Here is a 21,266-nt window from a genome sequence, read left to right on the forward strand (position 1 = left end):
CAATTTCTTGTCATAGGACCCTAGAATATCTTACCTCTAATCTATGTGCAAGAGGGTTTGCACATGGTGTATTTGAGAGGATTATTATTTGCATATGAACCTGATTTATGTAATTACAAGAATGTTGAAACTGATGAGTTGTGAAAATAAATTCTGGAGCACATATGCGATTCTTTGGTATCAATCAGCTATTTTGGCAGTTAAGAACATGTCTATGTTTCCTACGAATAAGTATCATTTATTCATTTTCATCTCTTTGCTATTGATTGCTGTTCAACAATTCAGTAAGACAAATTAATAAGACTATATCTGAGTGAATTCTTTTAAACACTCTAGTAGAACAAAATCTCAAATCCTGAGGACAAAATGGCCGTATGCATTCACCATAGATCCTCGTGTGGTTGCCACACATCCGAATTCCTTTAGAGAAGCATACACCTCCAGGAATCGAGACTTGGATTTATCTGCTCAGATCCGGGTCAGATCAGATCATTGAGCATAAGATCCATATCTACCTAGAACACTAAACATATCGAATCAGACCATAATCCAAGAAAACTAGATCAAACTCAAAAACTAGAATAGATTTAATTTTAAAACCTGATCCAAATCCATGAGTCCTTTAAAACAGTTCAAATCGAATTTCGCTGGATTAGATCAGATTGGATCACAGGTCAATCTAGCTCAATTGCAGCCTTGCTCATGCTATCATATCATCGCATGCATTAGGAGGTGAGACTGTTGACTGCAGGGGTTCTGCAAAATGGTCATTCTTTCTACTTGTGTTCTGGATAGAAGCTTAGTAGCTAGGATGGCTACCTCGCCTAAAGCGCAGAAAACGCCAAGCTGTAGGCACAGCAGCCTCCGACAAACTCCACACTGAATCATAGTACCAAAACAAACTTTAGAGAGAATTTTAACCTCTGACGACAATAGAGTACTAAGCTCCTTTTTTTTCTCTTTCTTTTTTTCGATAGAAAAAGGAAGAACAATAAGAAAAACTAAATATTAAAAATGAAACGAACAAAAACCAGCAGTATTCAACACCATCAACAAAGACAACTCTTGATTTTATAGCAGAACTCATGCAACTGCGACAATGGTGCAGCTCGGTTTTCTGCTCTGCGACAGCTGGAATGATATGATAATGTCAAGGAGATCATGATGATCATGGAAATTCCACATACGGACCATGAACCATAACAGGTTTGCCAGGTTATTATATGTATGAAACCTACATTATATACAAAGACTATATACACATTTAACAAAACAAAAGGCAGAATATCTTGCAAGTATGAAGAAAATGCAGAAACACAGCAGAATAGCATTGATAACTCCCATCAAACTCAAATCATCTGCATAATTTGCAAAAGGAACAAAAATTAGCTGAGTTTGAAAAAGTTAAATCAAATAAACAGATTTCTTAAATGAATTTATCACGGAAAGAACGGAAGCATCATCATCCATGCTATGTACAACAATCCACATTGAGGAAATATAAGCATGCTATACTATGCACAACAACCCACACAAAAACATCAGCATGCAAAATCTACCAAAAGAATGACAGAATCAGGGATAGATGGCACTTCCACAATTAGAAATATATGATAGGAATCAAGCAAAACATAATCAGGTCCAAGGAACCATATCCCAGTTTTAGATACCAGCTATTTATTTTAAATCTAAAATAAGTGATCCAAAGACCAGACTGTAGCTAGCTACCATAAGAAAACAATGATCGTCAGATGATAAACTTAGATAAACAAAATGAATTTAGATCAAATGCGCACACATCAAGTTGGAGGAAAGAGATAGCATGAAAAGGAAAAGGTCAAAAAATGTGTTTGTGTTGAACGAGTGAGAGAGAGGATGAGGAGGTGGGGGTGGGGGTAGGAAATTCAAAACCACAAGAACCAGATGCTTTCTTTATTCAAACATATTATCTTATTTCTAGACTACTTAAGTTCCCCCTGATAATCTATTGGAATTACCATTGAAGTAGTGTATGTCCTGCTTCCCTGGGGGAACAGTTGGCCTATCCACTTCACATTCACCTGTACGCTTAAGGTGGAGGTGCCTATGCATGACCAGTACATATCTTTATGCAGCAGAATCCGCCCCAAAGTATCCCTTAAAAACTTCAAAAAAAAAAAAAAAAGGGATGGGAAAAAAAAAGGGAAAGGAGGGAAAAGAATCCTGAAATTACAATGCATGCTGAAGTACAAAGGAATGCATAGATATGCACTTGAATGAGAAAAAGAGCTGCCTAACTGTGAATAGGATCAGAATGATCCTCAATGAACTAATGCAGCCTAGTACTGAATGCAGACCAAAGAGTAGAAATAATTTACATGGAGGGAAATTAAGTATGCAATAAATCATGTACAAAAGCACTACCATCTTAGCTGCATTTCTGTTTTTCAGCATCAACATTGCTGCCTCAGCAAAAGCCTGTGCTGCTTCTGCATCAGCTTCTGCAGCCTCTGCCTCCCTTGCTGCTTTTTCAGCTTCCGCCATTGCTGCTTCTGCCTCTGCAACTGCTTGAGCAGCAGCTGCCGCAGCCTCCTGTGCCGTCATGTTTCTCATCCGTGCTAATTCAGCATCAACTTGAGATTTTGTAAGGGGTTTGATATCATCCTTTTCTAATCTGGAACACTCCCTATGCTTTCCATCACGTAGCGACAAATTGGAGCTTTTTCCTACTGAAAAAGATGAACTAGGTGCTATCCTATACTTGCGCTTCACCTGTAAAGGCAGTCACAAGATTCACAAAGATTTAAAACAGGCAAAGTGTGACATAGTCCTATGGAAAAATGATGAGAAATCTCCTCAAAAGAACAGGACTAACAGGTGATCGGTGAATGTCTTTCATGCTACTGGCTGAGTGGATCATGAAAATGCTTTAAAGAATGTTCAACAGCTAATTATTCTGCCAAGAAACAGTTTAACTGCATTGAGCTACAAATCCAAAACTTTTTTACTATATGAGTACCTGTATCAATTATTGCCCACAATGAACAGTTTGATATGTGATAAGGGCCACAGCTAAGTCAGATCCAAGACATCTAGCATCTTTATGTATGTTAGAGATAAGGAACCTATCCGGTTGGAGGAAAGGAACCTATCTGATTGGAGAAAAGGAACCTATCTGGTAAACTGGAAATAATAAAACTTATGTTTTCGTAGTCTAAAATGTATAGATATAATCAGATGAGATTCACCATATTGTACTATATGCTTCATCATATCCACTGTCTATTTTGCAAGATATTGGAAAGGTGAGTTACCTTAATCAATGTCCCACTTGCTGTCAAAGCCTTCAGTTTTGCAGACAACAACCGTTTGAAATCTGGAGGTGGCCAATATTGATCCTACACGAATCAGATAGACAAAGTTCTGAATCATCTATAAGAAACTAGAAGAAAGTGCAAACAACACCTTCATTTTCATGTCAAAATGCCCAGAATTTTACATTTAATGCATGATTACCATTCTTCTCCAAATGAAGATGAGATCTCCATTTTTTATAGTGAGAAAATAAAAACAAGTAAATTAATGCCTTTACTCCATTAAGCTTACATGTCCTTTATCATTAACTCACACATATATCCCAATCTTTTTGAAACTATAACCAAAAAGAAAAAGAGAAAAAAAAAAATCCACCATAAAAATAGCTGTACAATTGATGTTCTCAAAAGAAGAGTGAATTCACATTCACTTTTTACAATAAGATAAGCTGGAAATTTTAAGTTAAATGAAAGGATGCAAATACACATTTTATGGGCCTTCTGTAGATCTAGGAATCATAAAAAGTTGCAGGAATCGGTTCTCAAAAATAAACCCACCCAGCACTGAGAGGATGGGAGAATACACTGAATAAAACACAAAGTCAGCAAGTCTACAAAGTGATTATATCCCCAAAGCACATAACTATTTAAAAAATGAAAATATCTTAAAGATTCCATATTCCCTTAAGTAATAAATGCTCTAACAAATTGCCAAGAGCAAAATATAAAACTAAATACACATAAAAGCAGATTCGCTTTTGGAGAAAACATGCAAGTACCTATCAGGATTAAATCAGTAAAACTAGTTGCAGGTTCAACAACACATTTTAAATAAGGAATTGGAACATGCTCAAGTACAGAATTTGCATTTAATTATTTATGATGACAAGGACAATTACAAACAGATAAATGCCTTAAAGAACCTGTGCAATTAATATTTCTATAGTATTCTAGAAGGTAAAAATAAGTGGGCTCGTTACTCATTGGAACCCTGTGAAGTCCAGAAGGCCCTCCTAAAATCTTCAACAATATATATACAAAGACAGATAAATGCCTTATTTATGATGACAAGGACAATTACAAATGGATAAATGCCTTAAAGAACCTGTGCAATTAATATTTCTATAGTATTCTAGAAGGTAAAAATAAGTGGCTCATTACTCATAGGAACCCTGTGAAGTCCAGAAGGCCCTTCTAAAATCTTCAACTATATATATACAGAGAGAGAGAGAGAGAGAGAGAATGTTCATGACTATGCCGTCAATTTTTACTCATTATGGGTTGAACTAATCAGAAAAGAAATAATGAGAGAGGATGGAAAAGAAATATGGTTCTCCTTAATCCCACTAATCTTGTTACCAAAAGATCCTGCTCTCTCTCTCTCTCTCTCTCTCTCTCTCTTGCGCACGCACACAAAAAACCCACAACATAAGAAAATTGCAATTCTCTCACTTCATATCTTACGACATTTAGTCTCAAAGCTTCCATGACATCCTATTTACTGTTTAATTAATTTATTTTAAGAGAAAGGCACCATGATATAAAGAAACCTATAACCATTCTCTCCTAAAAAATCCACCCATATTGGGTTGCCTTCTTAGTCTGACCATTTCTTAACAGGCATAAACAATTGCTTTTCATGTTTGTCCTTTAAATGAACATTTTTCCAACTTCCACCACTCCAGCTATTTCTTGACAAGCACAATTCCAGGTACACACAGGGCTATCTCTCTAAAGCCACAATTATTCCACATGCCAACATCCTAAAGTGAGAACATCTAAAATCTCCATATCCCATATGTTTTCTATAAGAGGAAAGAACCAAATGCTTCTTTACATATTCTCCACCTTCTCATCCCTCCCCCAACCCCCCACCCCTTGCCTTCCAATCTTTTTTACCTATTGCAAGACCCATGTAGTCCTAGAGTGCTTCCAAGGATCCTTTATGGAGTTGTCCAACTTTGCATTCCATGCCAGAACTTTTTCGACCAAATGAATCATAGAAGTTATTAGTTGCTGAAGAATACAAAAATAGGTGGCCAAACTTATTGCATCTCTTCTTTTAAGTTTACTATCATCTTTCTTTTTTACACTTAATGAGAACTATTTCCTATAAACAACAGTGTAAGACTTTTTCATTAAAGCTGTCAATTTGGGTTGGGCCCATCGGATTGGCCCACCCCGCCATGTAAATAGGGCGGGTTGGGTTGATATTTTAGCAACCCATTTAGAAGTGGGTCAGCGGGTCGGGACGGGTTGATCCGTCTCTTTATATATATATATATATATATTTCAAAAGAGGTTCTAATATTATTGAAGAGATAATTGATGAAGAAGAGGAAGAAGATAAAGAATTGAATGATGAGGACCACAATAATGATATGGAGGATAATTTTTTGGGACTTTGATTTCCCTCTAAATTAGTTTGAAAATTGAAACTTAAAATCTTATAAGTTTGGGTTGTATTAAGTAGTTAGTTTAAGTTTGACAATTTCATTTTATGGCTCTAAGAATTGAGATATAAGACTTATGATAAGTTGATTTGAGCTCAAATTGAATATGAAATTCAGTTTATATTACTGTTTATAGATTTTTTTTTTTTTTTGAATTTTGATGGGTTGGCCCGTTTAACCCGCGGCCCATGGCGGATCGGATTGGAGTTTTTCCAACCCGTCAGTTAAACGGGCCAGCCCGCCCCGACACATTTAGAGGTGGGTCGGGGCGGACCGGCCCATCTTGACAGCTTTATTTTTCATATTGTTGTTTCTTAGTCCTTTAGGTACTTAAAGTCTGAATGAAAGAAATAGATCAAATATTAGCTGCATTAGGGTAGCATGTCCCTCTGGTGATAGCTCTTGAACATTTTCTTCTGAGTGCATCTCCAGTGTCTCTTTTTTCTTTTGTGAAAAGAATAGGGCTGGATTTTGTTTTGCAAATAAACAAAACCTGTAAAGATACTGTCCAGTTCAGTCAAATGGTTATACAGTAACAGCATAATCTTGACCTTCATTCATCCTTATCAACCAAATGGCCAGGACACCAAATGACTCTGTTGCAAACAAATATCACTGCTTAAAAGTTCTGAATTAATGGTTCAATCATTATCAGTTCAAGTTTAACATGAGGGGCTTTTTTACCACTTTGAGTGTTGTGAGCTGTTATTGGATTCCTTTGGGTGGATCTTTCTGGTTTCTGCCTGTTGGGAGCTTGGGAGCTCTTCGATATCCTCTTCTTTTTTTTTTTTTCTTTCACTCCTATCAAGTCCATTTTATTAGTGAAATCGGAGTAAATTCTGTCACAGGTTTGTCATAAAGGAAAGTGTGTTAGTCCCTTTTTTAACTTATCTCATATCATTAGATTGATGTTATTATTCCACGTATACTTTTCTGATCATGAACCTGTTCACCAATACTAGAATAGCATCTTATCCTCTTTTTGGACCAACCATGCATATCAGCTTGTGTGGGTTGTAAGTCTGCATAAGATTATTACCCATTGACAATGTCATGAAAAAAGGGTCCATGCCTTAATCAGTAGTTATAGGGGATTAAGTAGCTATAGCATTGTCATGGGATATATGGTGCCACCAAATTACATTCTATAATGAATATTCTCATACAGTTTTTTCAAATTGCAGACTGTGGACCAAGAAAAATAATGAACTGTGCTAGTAAATTTCAGTTAGATTTTTTATGCTGCTGAAACACATAATTGCGAAGTCATGAACAAATCTGCAGTCTAAGAGAATCTCTTGTCAAAAAGCATCATTACATGCTTTAGTCTAACATGTATCCCCTGCACATGGGTCCCAGGTCATCATTTTGCTATCAGGTCATTTTCAATAGCATATTTTCTGTTTCTCTTTAAAATATGGAGCCTGACAAGAATTTCTATATTTATGCTATTTTTAGAATTTGATGATTGTTTGATTATGTTTCATGGGATATAAGTTATAATTGGATTCACTGAAACTACCATTTAAGCCAAAATTACGTCAGTTTGGGCAAAGCTTCAACTGATTTTGGCATTTTTTGCCTAAAGTAACCAAAATTGCCATTTTCCAATCTTTTTATCACTTGATAAGTATAATGTTTAAAGTTTCTAATATTTTCTAGAATTATCAATAATATTTAATATCAGATTAATGATTAATCAAAGAGTCCAATGATCCAATCTATGTTACCCTTGGCTATACTTGCTAATATTTATTGTAGTAGGCAACATATGATCATAATGCATCTTTATTAGCTACAGAACACTATGTGACCCTATCATTCTTCTTTTCTTGCTTATAGTTTTTTTTTTCTTTTTTGAATAAAATGATACATTATAACACATAGATATTTTCTTGCTTAGATGGATTATTTAGATGAAATTAAAATTCGATACTCTAGTATTTCCTTGTATATGAGTTATTAAAACAAAATATAATGAAATATGCTTAGAGAAAAGGTTCAATTAAATATAAAATTTAGGACAAATGAGAAAAATTAAAAAAAATAGATAAAACATAAGCTAGAAATTAGAGAAAAATTTGACATATTTAATATATTATGCTTTAGCATAGTTTAGTTTTGATCTGAAACTACCTAAAAATCCCCAACTACAACAGTCAGGGAGAAAACTCCAACAGTCAAGTTTTGATGTAACATCGTTTTTTTTTTTTAATTTTTTTCTACTTTATCTCAATCTTTTTGAACAAAACTCCAACAGTCAGGGAGAAACTATTGAAACTGTCAAAGGTACCAAAAACAAAAATCTATCCTCAGGACTAAAACCAAAAGGGAGGCCAAGTTTTAGACCCTTGATGTAAGAACTAATTAGCACAAAACTTTAGAGGGTCATAAATCATTATGTGCACATTCCAAGTAAAGCATTATTCAAAGTCAGTTGTCATGAAGGCTTCCATCAAAAATTCAAGCTTCTAAAAAAGAAACCTTTCGATTAAATTTAGGTACCATAGACGGTCGATGACATATGGTGTAAGGCCCTCTTCTTCGAGGGCTAAAACTCATTTCTGTGTAAGCTAAATGCTCACTGGGCTTTAAGGCATTAGCCTCTGAGAAACCTAAAAAAAAGCTGAGTTTGATGAGTTTAGCTTTTGAATTGTTAAGTTCTGAATGCAGATTTTTCTCCTCTATGAAGTTCCCTTTTCCCCTTTTGAACTCCATGTCTTATACTTGGCAAAAGAGGATCCATAAAACCAACCTACATAGTTGGGAAATGTCTTGATGATTATAATTACGATTATGAACTACTTATGTCCTAGAGGCTCTCAGTATTATCCTATCCAAGGGCCAGCACAAAGAAGCCCAAGACATACAAGCAGTCAGAGATGAGGAACATCTGGGCAGGTTTCATGCAGTTTCCACTAATCCTACATATCATGAAGAAAGCAAAAGACAAGGGGAAGGCCATCTTACCATTAAAGATTCAGCTACAAGCAAGAATAAAAAGATACTGCAGCAAGCAAGGTAAGCCGAATCATGCTGAACCAGCTGGTTTGAGGCATATCAAACTAGACCAGTCAATTACCGGCATGGTTTAGCAGATGGTTCAGTATATAAGAGGCAGCCTGTAGAAGCTCCTGTTCAAAGCCCTAATTGGCTAATCCCCTATTTGAAGCTCCCTTCCATTACTCAGTCCCCTCTTCCCATTGAGTCGATGATGATGACGACCTCCTATACAAGTGAATGAGTCTCTCTCTCTCTCTCTGTTTCCACTGGCAAATCCAGATTTGATCTCTCTCTCTCTCTCTCTCTGGTGAGTCTGAAGGCCTTGGCCTCTCTTCCCCTCCCTCCTTCTCTCTTTCTCTCCTCCCTCCCCCATATTTCCCTCTCTCTGTTTTGATATGCTCCAGCATAGCACTGTATGGACCCATATCATAGCATATTGGTAGCCAACTGCTATGGGTCCCAGTATCGCTTCCGCAAAGAACCGAAAGGCCATACTAGACATGGCCCCTCCACATGAAAACAAAATTATGCTTCCTAGCTTTACTTCTAGGATTTTGCATGCACCCATAAACATGCTAGAAATGTAAACTCATCTTCCATTGCCATTAGACTTATGAATTTTCTTGACAACTAATAAGAAGGTAATTCTAAAAGACATTCATGTTATATGCTTCTAGTCCTGATGATAATCAGAAGTTGAAGACAACAGGATTACATAATGGAGAAGATGAGGATGTTGGCCATCTTAAAGAGCCCTAGGGGTAGAATTCAGGGTCCCGTTTTTTATTTTTCTTTTTAACTCTCCATGGGGAAGAAGTCCATGTTATATACTTCTCCCTTTTTGTTTATATTTATGGATGTTGAGTCCTTGAATGCCAAAAACTCAAAACAATCAATTGTTTCTGTAGTTTCTATACTAGATGTCAATCAAAGTTTTTAATTTTAAAATCTTTAATACTTATTATCCTCAGTCACTAGTGCTTGAAAATTTGCTAATAGTTTCCTTCTTATTTTGTATTTCAAGATTGAGTCTCACCTCCATTAACAGGACTATATTTTTTTTTGTATGTGGTGGAGGATAAGGAGGCAACTAAGAGGAAGTAGTGGGAAATGAAGCTAAAGGGAAAAAAGGGTTGCAGACCATTTTGTTTGTAATTGGAGCTGTAAATGGGCATGTCCGTGCAGAGAATTGGGACTTTAAAACTGATGGTTCAGGCTTAAGCATGCAGTTAGATGGAAGAGAATCCAGTCGATCTATATAAAGATTATGAGAGCAAATGCTCCTCCCAAACCCCTTTTTTATGTTTCATCATGTTTATTAGAATTCTCTGTTTCCAGTTGGACCCTCATAACATCCACAATCTGGACTTTATTGGTTCTCAGTCAAAGTTAGATCTATGTTCGCATTTTCATCGATATTATTTAATAAAAAAGGAATTCCCAGTACCAGTCATGTCTAAGATTGTCTCAGTTCAGATACCTTTTGCATTAAGTTTCAAACTAACTTGCCTTCAGCTAATCAAGATTCTGAAATTGATATTAAGATTGAAAAAACCTAACAAAAACCAATATAATTATAGAATATTTTCAGAGTTATTCGCTGTTTTCATGTGTTTATATTTCTTCTACAAAGTGTGGTTAATTTGCCTTCCAATTGACCAGTTTTTCTCCTGAAAAGGTCAAATTTTTAGACAGGTCTAAATATGATATTATAAACACTACTCTCAAAAAACATTTACACATGTATGGCACTAGAGTGGAAAGTCTGGCATGATAGACTATATACATATGTTTTGTGTGTGCACAAGGGCTATCAAATGAGTAAGCTGCTTACAAACAGTTTGCGTGTGGCTTGAAATTCAGCTTTGGTTCAGCTTGCTCAATTAACAAATGAGCTAAGATAGAGCCAGGATTGTCTCGCTCTCTCTCTCAAACAAATTTGAAATAGAATTAACAATTAATTTACACATAAAAATTGTTTTATATTTACTAATTAAATTATGTGTGAAAAATGTATTTTAACTCTGATATCAAGATATAAACAGTGGAAACTAGCTCAGATATCTATAATGAAAACCATGCAGGACATCATGCTCTAACCAGATCACTTAAATGAGCTCTTTGTAAGGAGTTGAAATTTGACTTAGAATTAAATGAGCTGGCATGAGTTTCACTGACTGCAGAATAAGCCAACCATGAGATAGGCCTAGCTTGTTCAAGCTCAATTTGTCTTTACCCCTATGTAGACATGTTTACAAATGTATACACATAATATCCGTTCTTAATTAACTGATATATCAAGTGATTAAAATAATTTTGTTTTAAAGATTTAACTTTCCTTGCTTCAAATAAAGTCATTTTTCGGTTCTACATGCAAATGTGCAGATTTTACTACTAACACATGAAAGCATCTTGTCTTAGATTCAGATGCAGCAAGAATGGTTAGACAAACTTGACAATTTCAACCAGTTGCATTCACAAAAGAATAAAATAAAATAAAAGGTTTCAAAAGTTGAATAAGCTCCTAGTATTAATAAAATTAGCAAATAAAAAATTATCAGGATTAGATAATATTACTTATCAATCATACAAGGAACTGCAACAAGAAAAGACAGGCTGAAGTTTTGATTGTACATGTTCTTGAAAGCAAAACAACTGAAAGATGTTTAACCATGGTAGGAATTCACCTCTATATACATGGCAATGGATGTCTTGTTAGACCCAGTCGGCTCCTCCAATGTTGTTATAGCTTCCAATATAAGATTTTCTAGCCTATGTACATCAAAACAAAATGAAATAAAATAAGAATAGAACCAAGTAGGTAGCAAGGACAGGTAGAAGCAATAATTGCAAAATGCAAGGCACATCTTACATGAAGATTTCAACATAAGATTAACTGTCTAGGAAGAGGAGAAATAACATTAAATTTGCTATAGTGAGAAGAAAAAAGTTCAGATAAAACAAGCATGGAAGCATGGAATAAGGTCAACATTCTGAGGAATAATAAATTTCTGTTGTTTTGCCATTGCTGTTGCTGTTGATCTAAATAACAAATATAATGACACAGCTATTTGCAGCCCTTGCGGATCTTCTTTGCTCATAAGATATAACAAAAAAGGGGATCTAAACTGGCTTGCAATAAAAATTTTCCATTCAAATTTGGATAAGTCATGAAACTGGCATGCAAGCAAGAAAAGCCACCAGAACAACCGACATCTTAATCCTCATATATGTAGAAACAGATTTTTTATGATTTCTGACCGAAAACAGACCAAAAACAAGCAGTGGCACTGCCAACCAAAATGAAAAAGTATCCATAATCATCACATTTTAAAAAAATTGCAGCCTTTCTCGATCGTAGTGTCCAAGCTAATAGCACAGCATGCCATCAATACAACTAAGTTACTGACATATTTAAGAATTAATGCAAAATGCATGGATTTAACAAGAACTTCCATCGAGATTTATCAGTGTTCTTTTCTAAATATTGATCATCATGATCTCAAAGGATGAACGATGTAAACTAATCAGAACAAGAAAGCTTTATCATATAAAGACATCTTTACAAGCGTTCTCCCTTAATACCTATCGGATGCATCCAACTAAACACACGTAAGTTCATGTGAACAAAAGATAATATTTTGACAACTAATCTTCGGACAGAGGTCAAGCTTCTGGCTAAGGACCAAAATCCATGTACTTACTCTAGGCTTACTACCAGAATTAACAATAATGCAATGCAGAAACAATGGAGAGGCCATCGAATTTTTATTTTGAGATTGATGTTGCCGCAACAATATAGAGACGGACTCAGGATTGAAGGCAATTACAGCAGCATGGTTCAGTGGCTGCACCAGAGAGAAGGCTTAAGAAATAGAATACTAACATACTCAGAGCAGCATATATTAAGTTTGGCCTGCTTTACCCTCGAATATTCTAAACTTCAGAACATTGCATGACTTATTTCATCTATAAATTTTTTCTTGTGTCATAGAGCCATGCATCTTTCAGTGAAGCCCCTAAAAGGACCATATGACTTCATCCAACATGCTCTTATTGTGTTAGATATATCTTCATCCACCCCTCAACATTTTTTATAATAGATCCAACATAAGAAAGATAATCATGACATGACATCTTTTTGATTTAAAAGAATCACTTCAACTAATATGGATTAGTTAGATAGCATCAGGCATGTCCAGATTACTCGGGTGTTAAAATTCAACATATGTAACATTGTTTGCATTTTGGAAGTATAGATTAGGTGCAAAAGTCCACCCTGTCAAAGGGCATAACTTCCTTGACCGATTTTATTTTCTGCTTTGTTTGCTTAAGAATCAAGAAGAGTAGATTAGATGACGGATTTACATGCCTTGCTAGAAGTTAACTATATAAATTCCTTAAAAGTTTATTAAAATTTTAACAGACCACTTTTCCTTCTTGAAGCTGAGAATTGAATGTCATCAAAACAGTATGCTTATCCCACAAGCCTTAGAACAAGAGGAACAAGATTTGTCAAGCTGACCGGCCTTGCTCCATCAACATGTCAGACTCACAAAGAAATCAAAATAAGTACATGAACTACAAAACACAACCATGCCCCCCAATTTAATCATTCTTAAGTACCCAATTTAATGGAAGACTGATTTTCAATTCCATTTAAAGTCACATTCCATATGCTCCGTTTTGTTCTATTGGTTTTGATGACCTTGCCTTTTAGTATTTTCTCTGCAGATCCAACTGGGTATTTAAACTTATCCTCATTTCATCAATATATACTATATCACAAATAACATACATATTTGCACATTGCTTAAGGGGCTGTTTGGATGTCAAGCTTTATATATCACTTTTTCACAAAACAGGTTTTATTGGTGGATTTTATACAAGCATATTTGGAATTGATTTGTGCAAATCCTGTTTTGCAAATTTAGCTGTTTGGCTGTATTTCATTAAAACAAAGTTTAACAGTAGGTCTTTGTTAAGTTGTTGTTTGGTTATTCAAATTTACCATGGGGTGTAGCCACGATGGTTAGCATAAACCTCCCTCCCGCTACATTATAATATTGCAAATGATGACTTCAAAATGACCAAGTTGATCAATATACAGAAGTGAGAAACCAACTTACTTATTAACTAAAGAAAGATTAAGATTTTTAAGTCAAAGATAGAGTAGATAGATGATTGGTTAACTTCAGTGACAGACAAAGTAAAATTCTGGAAACTAACTTCTCAAAGAATAAAAATCTGGAGACAATAAAATAGTATGCGGGAAAGACAATCAAAATAGTAAGAGAGAAGTAATGCGAGAAAGAAGGGAAGTGTGAACCACACCCAAGCTTCCATTCGTGGAAGTAATGCAAAAAAGAAAACAAGTAACAGAAAATAGTAAGATGGAAAAACAATCAAAACAAGCACATTTCATGAACCCAATCACAAAAAATATTTCACAGAGATCAAATTTCACAAGGATTAAAACCAGAACTGCTAATACATACTTCGCACACTTCAAACATGAGCCCTAAGTACATACTTCATAGATGTCAAATCCTTTCCCCCAATTACCCAGTTTATAGAGATCAAACAGCTTAATCTTCACAAAAAGGCTGGAGTGGTGTTTCGACCAAAAGAAGGATAGGCAAATTCTCTGGTTGGACATATGAAGAAGTGGGTGCCAGGAAGGAAGGAATTTGGGAGGAGAAGGAAGGGCTTGAGAGGGCAGGGAAGGATATTGTGTGAATAAGAAAAGAGGTCATACATGATCGAGGGTAAAAAAAAAAATCCATTTTATGAAATCTCATTTTCTGAAATGAAGGTCTCCCATTTCATCACAAAACTCAAATTTTTGCAAGTTACTAGTTACCAAGTAAACAAAATATGAGTTATATTATTCCAACCACAAAAATTTTTTTAAGTAAAACTCTCTTTCTAGTATGTTTTGTACATACAGGTTGTATTAAAAATGTACATCCAAACAGCCCCTCAATTTTTATCATAAATTCATTTATGACTAGCGTGAAGAGGTGTAGATCTAGTATTAATCCAAGTTGTATTTCATCTACTAAAATTTACTTATAACTAATCATCCATAAATAACCTCATCACTTAGCTGACGTAGATGACCCAACAATTATAGTGTACTTTTCACTTTTTATGTCCACCAAAATTCTCTCTTAAGGTACCTTATCATGTGCTTTCTATGGCACAAGAAAAGCCATTTATAGATTCTTCTATGTTCTGTAAATATTAAGATTAATTTCCGAAGTAAACAAGATAGCTTATATTCCTTATATCAATTATTCAGAATAACTATCACTTTTCTTAACCTTCATTTCATCACCCTCTCTTATAACCATAAAGGGTGGGTCATATAATAAAATCCACAGTAAATGATGCAATGTTGTGCGTCATCTTTATTGCTATATGCGCAGCATAATACTTATTGAATCATTTGAACATGTTCAAGGTCTAATTAAGTAAACTAGTTATCCAGATTAACTTAATTTCTCTCGTGATTTGCCAAAACTCAGTTGATGTTTCATCTTTCTCTTACCCTTCTATGGCATTTTCAAAGCTAACTCAATTTCAATGTTTTTGGATCAATGAGTGAACGACTCCTCTGCCTCATCTATCCTAATGTTTCTAGAAATAAAAGTACTACAAATTCTATCAGACCATTGGCCTTTTCTTTATTAAACCTATATAATATATAATCGTGTCATCTAGATAAGGATGCAAGGAGATCACTCACCCTAAAAGCATACCATCACCTTTAAGCATCTCCTGCAGATGGCAATCATCTTAATCTTTCTCATAATTAAACAATTAAAACAAACTATTTTTAAATATTGTAATGCAAAAGCCTTTATTGCCCATACATGAGTTCATGTCTCTACCTAGTTTGCATGGTTAGTGATATATTCTCTCCCCTCTCTTAATTACTTCCAATGTTCATAACTTCTAAAGATCTAAAACACAAGTGTCCCTACTGAAAAAGCACACTTTCCATTCTATTGAAGGCACACTCTACTAGCAAATGTTTCACCACTTTCTCAACAAGACATCATAGTTTTTTCTAAATTTATCAAAGTTTAAAAGACATCAAGTACATGTGATTATAAGACTATCTATATAAAAGAACCACAAGACTATCTACGTAAAAGCACACTCTATTCCAATAAATGAACCCTTTAGTTCTCTCCTAAAAAATTGTGCAAAGAAGCATGTCTTGCAGAGTTGAACTGTAACGATCTGTACTGGCCGACTTGTATCAGTAGGGAACTGATACTCATTAAGCCACCCATACCAAGCATTAGTAAAAACTGAACCATACAAAAACCACACCAGTTGCATACCAGTACAGGTACCAAAATCAATAATGCAAATCTTGTAGAAAAGACAAAATAAAAAACATGCAACAGCCAAATGTAAGAATGCATTTATCAATTCATGTGGCTTGGAACAAAAAAAATCAAATAATAATGACATGATCGCAACAAATCAACTGATTCCCCTCCCCATCTTGAAATTAGTATAGCATGTATGTAATCCATGTTAGGATAGCACCTAATAATGACATGATCAAAACAAACCAACATTTTTGATAAATATTAGTGAAGATAATTTCTAAGTATGCTGTGGTAGTAGCATCATTGAAAAACTTATCCATCATAGCCATCATCAAATCCTTATTATTCTTTAACCAACACGTATAATGCATGTGCTAAATGTTAGTAGGCATGAATTTTCAAGATTAATTTTCCAATTCCATAGTTACAAATCTCCAATGACCTGCTAACTTGGCATGCGCAAGCCACAGTCTCTTGACAATGGCAACTAACAAGATAAATATACATGGTCACATAATGAATTCAAATATATGGCCTAACACCCATGAACATGGAAATAACAATGAGAGACATCTCCATAAATCAGCCTCATAATAATGTATCGCTACAATCATTGCCTTCTTCATTCTACATACCACTATGTTATTTTCACAATCCAGTCAACTAGCAGGGTGCTTGGGAACAACCAACATGCCCAATTGCACTATGTCTTTTCAGTTTATGGATTGAAATGTGATCAAGTAATGTCTAAAATTGTTTTATAAGTAGCTTTCCACCTGATTTAAGCTTTATGGTCCGGGTTAAATTCCCCCCAAACAAAACAATCGACATGAAGAAAGCTACCACAAAACCTTGAATAAAGATAAAAGCAGACCTGTATTCTTGAGATATACCATACTAATACCACAATACTCAACAGCTAATTCAATAAACTCTGAAGAATTTAGGGCTGCTCCACTCTTTATAGTTCTACATGAAGAGAGATAATCCAATTGACAGAGTTTATTTTTTTTAGCAAAACAATGACTTCAGGTTAAAAATTCCCAACATGATGTTTCTTTACCTTTTTCTCCTTCCTTCCAGTCTTTAGAGAATGATAGACAGTAATAAATCCTTCACATTTCATTTCTTCTTTAACAGCCCCTCATTTCTCTAGTCTTATTTGTTATCTTTCTTTTTCCATTCCTACCTCCTTGTCCCTAAATCTTTTTACAATGCTTAGTGTTCCAATTTTCGACCTATTAGACTCCCTCTTTAATACTCTTTGTTTATTGATTTTTCTTTCTGCCTCTCTTTAAACCTCAATGTAAATCAATGAACTATTTCAATCACTTCAACAAATACAAAAAATCAATCACAACAAATCCTTCACCCCTTCTTCCTCCTAAAGTTATAACTCCTTCCTCTAACCTTTTCTTTTCCCTTCTTGTAGAATATATCACTTCTTCCTTATTTAATACCTTTTTCCTGTCCCTCTATTCTCATCTTCTTTCCACCTATATACCTTTCACTTCACACCATTTCTTCATAGGCTCCTCTTTCTCTTTTATTTCATCCCTTTTCCTAAACCAATGAAATTATTCATTACAACAAAAACCATATAATAATCAGAAATCTTGCAATCTTCTAAAAGATTCACAGCTTTTAATTTTTAGCTCAAAGATCATAGGGTAACTCTAACTTAACAAAAAACTGCAACAATAAACCATACATCATCCATCTATTTAGTCAGTGTTATATTTCTTCCTAGCCCAACTTACAACGTTTCCCAATTTTTCATGGACATATATAATTCTAGAAAAGGTATGCATTTCTTTGTTTCTCCAACTTAATCTAAACAACTACCTCCATTCAACAGCCCTAACCCTCCTTGCCATTGACATATTGTGACGCCATGCAGAATATAGTGCATACAAGATGAAATCTCCTACAGCATCTCTTATCTAGAGTAAATATAATATCTTGGGAAAAAATACAAAGAGCAAATCCATTCACCTCAAATTGCATATCCAGACCCAACTGATATTATACTAAATAGGCCAACACATCAAAAAGTGAAACTAGTAATGCAACCACATATATTAGGCAGCAATGAGGCATCAAATACACTAACCTTGAATTAGATCCTTTAGGACCAGCAATTCGTAAAGATTCACTGGACACTGCAAGAGGCTTGGCATTAACAATTTCATCATTGACATCCTTAACTATTGTACTGAGTGCCATTGGGTTATGATCATGGTTGGAAACTTGTTTGCTCTTTTTCAACGCTATCCTGGCCTTCTCCCGAGATCCCCATCCACTTGCAGTCACACTAATGTTGCGCCACTTATCCTGTCCAATTCAATAAGGTAAAAGGAAAATAAGCATAGCATAATTTAGATTGATATGTCAGCGTTTGACATCACATATTTGAAACGCCAGCATGCTTCTTGTTTTTTATTCACAAAATTTGATTATTTGCTTTTTCATCAATAACCGAATTTGTTCAGGAGATTGAATCAAGAAAGGACTTTACCTTGAGATCAACATTTGACCTCAAACATAAGACGCCACTAAATTCAGGATCTTTCAATATTGTGCGCCACTTGCCAGCCCCATGCTTAACAACTCCAGCTTTGAGTGCGGCCTCTTCCTCTGCTGTCCACTTCTGCTTGGGAGCTCCCATAGGAAAATCCTTGAAAATGTTCAGGAGGAATCTGATGTTGTAAACGTACTGACGTATATTCACATATCAATCCACAAACAGTTGAAAAAAAAATATCAGATATCAAAATTGATCAAATAAAAAGCTACAGAAAAAAAAAAAATCATCTTCAGTGATAAAAATGAGCGAAGATTCGTAACAATCAGAATTTCAAAGTTCAACATCAATCAAATTAACAAAAAAACAAGTGGATGAAAAACAGAATCAACCAAACTTCAGTCATTTCAAATTGATTCCCCGATATTGCAATAACTCATAAATAACATGAGGGGAAGAAGAGAATTCCAAATACCACAGAAATATGCTTTTCCCCGCTTCTAGTGACACCACTTATTATAATTTTAACAGATACAGAAAATTAACACATAAACCACCACAGAAATTTACGATAGTGGAGTAAGAAGACATAAGAAATTATATAAAACACTTGCAGTTTCAATGATTGTATAACCAACACTTCCGAAAACACAGACCAGAAAATTCAATCGTGATTTAAATTATGTCCTTGAGCCCTGTTTTCTATCATAAAAACGAGTCTTCTAAATTGCCAAGATAGAAGATATTTTTTGCCAATGATTTCAGTTTTCAACTACTAAATAAAACTAAAAAGCAAAAGAAGAATTCTGGATGACAGGTATAGATAGTAAAAGCATATAGCTCTTTACACGGGTAGAACCAAAATACCTACTCAGAAGCACAACAGGGAATTAATTAAGAAAAACAAGGCGGGATGGTGGGAGAAATACAATCCTGAAATAAAGAGAAAGATTGCTCAAATCCATTGGAAAAAACCACGAGGTCAAGAAATCGGCAGTGTATTTCGAACAGAAGACTAGGGTTTCGGCCAACAGGAGGAAGGTCGGTGAATAATTTAAAAACAAGGGTAGGTCAAGGCGGATTTCGGTATGGCTGTCCTAGATCGATAACAAAGCGTCGTTGTCGAGCTTGTAAACGCGGCGACGATAAAACGACGGCGGAGGAGTAAGAAAGCCGCAGAAATAAAGAAAAAGGCAACAAAGGTAAGATTTTTACCTAATAGACCGTCGGAGACCGTCTTTATGCCAATGAATGGTCGCCGGAGTTGGGGACAGTGATCGGCACGGTGGTCGCTGCGGAGGAGAGGAGCAAGGCGAAGGAGAGATGGTGGCTGAGAATGCTGCGGCGAGCGAAGGTTTCGCGAGCTTGGGTTTCGAAGGAAGGGGACTAGGATTAGGAGAAAGAGAGATGGCGCGGCAACTCCATCCCCGCCGGCGGGGATCGTTGTCCCGAGTGCAGGACCCAGACCGGCACCAGCCGTCCCGCCACGACCGCGGCTGCTCTAATATCGTTCGCACGGGCGACGTGTGTCACGTACTTAGCACGTGAGAGAAATAATAGAGATGGTGATGTCAGTGGGTAACCTGATCCAAACTGATCAATAGTGTAAGATTTGACCTAAAACATAGGACCGATAAATTGGTTACGGTTGGTTTGGTTCTCGAATTTAGACGTTAGCTCTCAATGGAGAACAAAAATTATATGGGGTGGACAGACCGTACAAGATAGACTTCACAATATGCTACGTATCTTTTAATATTAATTTTAAAATATAAATTTAAAAATTAAAAAAAAAATTTATTAACGAAATTATTAATCACATAATTAAAGCATTCTCTTTTTTTCTCGTTTCAGTACATAACGATACATACTATATGACTATATGATACATACTAAATATATAACAAGATAATATATACTATAAACTTTTGTGATACACATTTAGCAACAATCTAATATATACCTACATCTAAATTAATACATAATTTACCGAATTTAGTTTCACCAATACAGAGTATACAACTAATTGATACACATCTAGCAAAATATTCATCCAACGTCCTAATACACATCTCTAGATAAAACGATACAGTTGTTAAAATATAGCATTTATCAATACACAGCATATTAATAAATGATACATACGAGATGGCTTATTGATACATATTGGAAGCTTTTTTGATGCACACCTAGTAATGATCTAATATACATTTTACAGATAAATTGATAAATAGTTTACCGAATTTAGTATTTACTAATACACAGTATATGACCAGTTGATATGTACTTAGCTCATCCAACATCCCAATACACACTTCTAAATGAAATGATATATAGTTTCTGTAAATTTTTAGATGTAAAGATCTTAGAAAAGAAGAAGAATTTGAAAGAGAAGAAAGAGCCTTAAGGTGTGTATTGGATTATTGCTAGATGAATATCAAAAAAACTTACAATATGTATCAATAAGCTATTTAGTATATATCATTTACTCATATACTTTATACTGATAAATGTTATATTTTGAAAGCTATGTATTACTTTATCTAGAGGTGTGTATTAGGATGTTGGATGAATATTTTTACTAGATGTATATCAACTAGTCATATACTGTATATTGGTGAATACTAAGTTTAGTAAACTATTT

At 35.0% G+C, this 21,266-nt stretch overlaps 1 protein-coding gene across 3 annotated transcripts; it reads right to left on the reverse strand.

Moving 5' to 3' along the window:
* Positions 1 to 1,055: 1,055 nt before the first annotated feature.
* On the reverse strand, positions 1,056 to 20,112 carry LOC105033130 (single myb histone 5). Of its 3 annotated transcripts, none has more exons than XM_010907805.4 (8): positions 19,838 to 20,112; positions 18,617 to 18,775; positions 18,212 to 18,432; positions 11,437 to 11,521; positions 3,294 to 3,377; positions 2,404 to 2,751; positions 1,998 to 2,144; positions 1,056 to 1,358 (listed from the first exon to the last, which is right to left on the reverse strand). In XM_010907805.4, exons 2-8 carry the CDS (start codon positions 18,764 to 18,766, stop codon positions 1,350 to 1,352), a joined length of 1,044 nt encoding a protein of 347 aa, XP_010906107.2. In that variant the 5' UTR covers positions 18,767 to 18,775; positions 19,838 to 20,112; the 3' UTR covers positions 1,056 to 1,349. The 3 variants fall into 3 exon arrangements, with proteins under 3 accessions (XP_010906107.2, XP_029117063.1, XP_010906108.1); XM_029261230.2 differs by having other exon boundaries at positions 18,617 to 18,814; XM_010907806.4 differs by lacking the exon at positions 1,998 to 2,144 and having other exon boundaries at positions 18,617 to 18,814; positions 19,838 to 20,111.
* Between the last annotated feature and the right edge of the window lie 1,154 nt (positions 20,113 to 21,266).

The sequence above is a fragment of the Elaeis guineensis genome, chromosome 4 (genome assembly GCF_000442705.2).
Source record: "Elaeis guineensis isolate ETL-2024a chromosome 4, EG11, whole genome shotgun sequence".
NCBI lineage: Eukaryota > Viridiplantae > Streptophyta > Magnoliopsida > Arecales > Arecaceae > Elaeis > Elaeis guineensis.

Excerpts from the sequence above, each read along its gene's own strand:
- LOC105033130 (XM_010907805.4), bottom strand. The coding sequence starts at position 18,766 with ATGGGAGCTCCCAAGCAGAAGTGGACAGCAGAGGAAGAGGCCGCACTC. Across the intron at positions 11,522-18,211 it reads CCTAAAGGATCTAATTCAAG|GCTAGAAAATCTTATATTGG; the intron begins GTTAGTGTATTT and ends TGATGTACATAG. Across the intron at positions 2,145-2,403 it reads ACAGAAATGCAGCTAAGATG|TTTTTAAGGGATACTTTGGG; the intron begins GTAGTGCTTTTG and ends TTTTTTTTGAAG.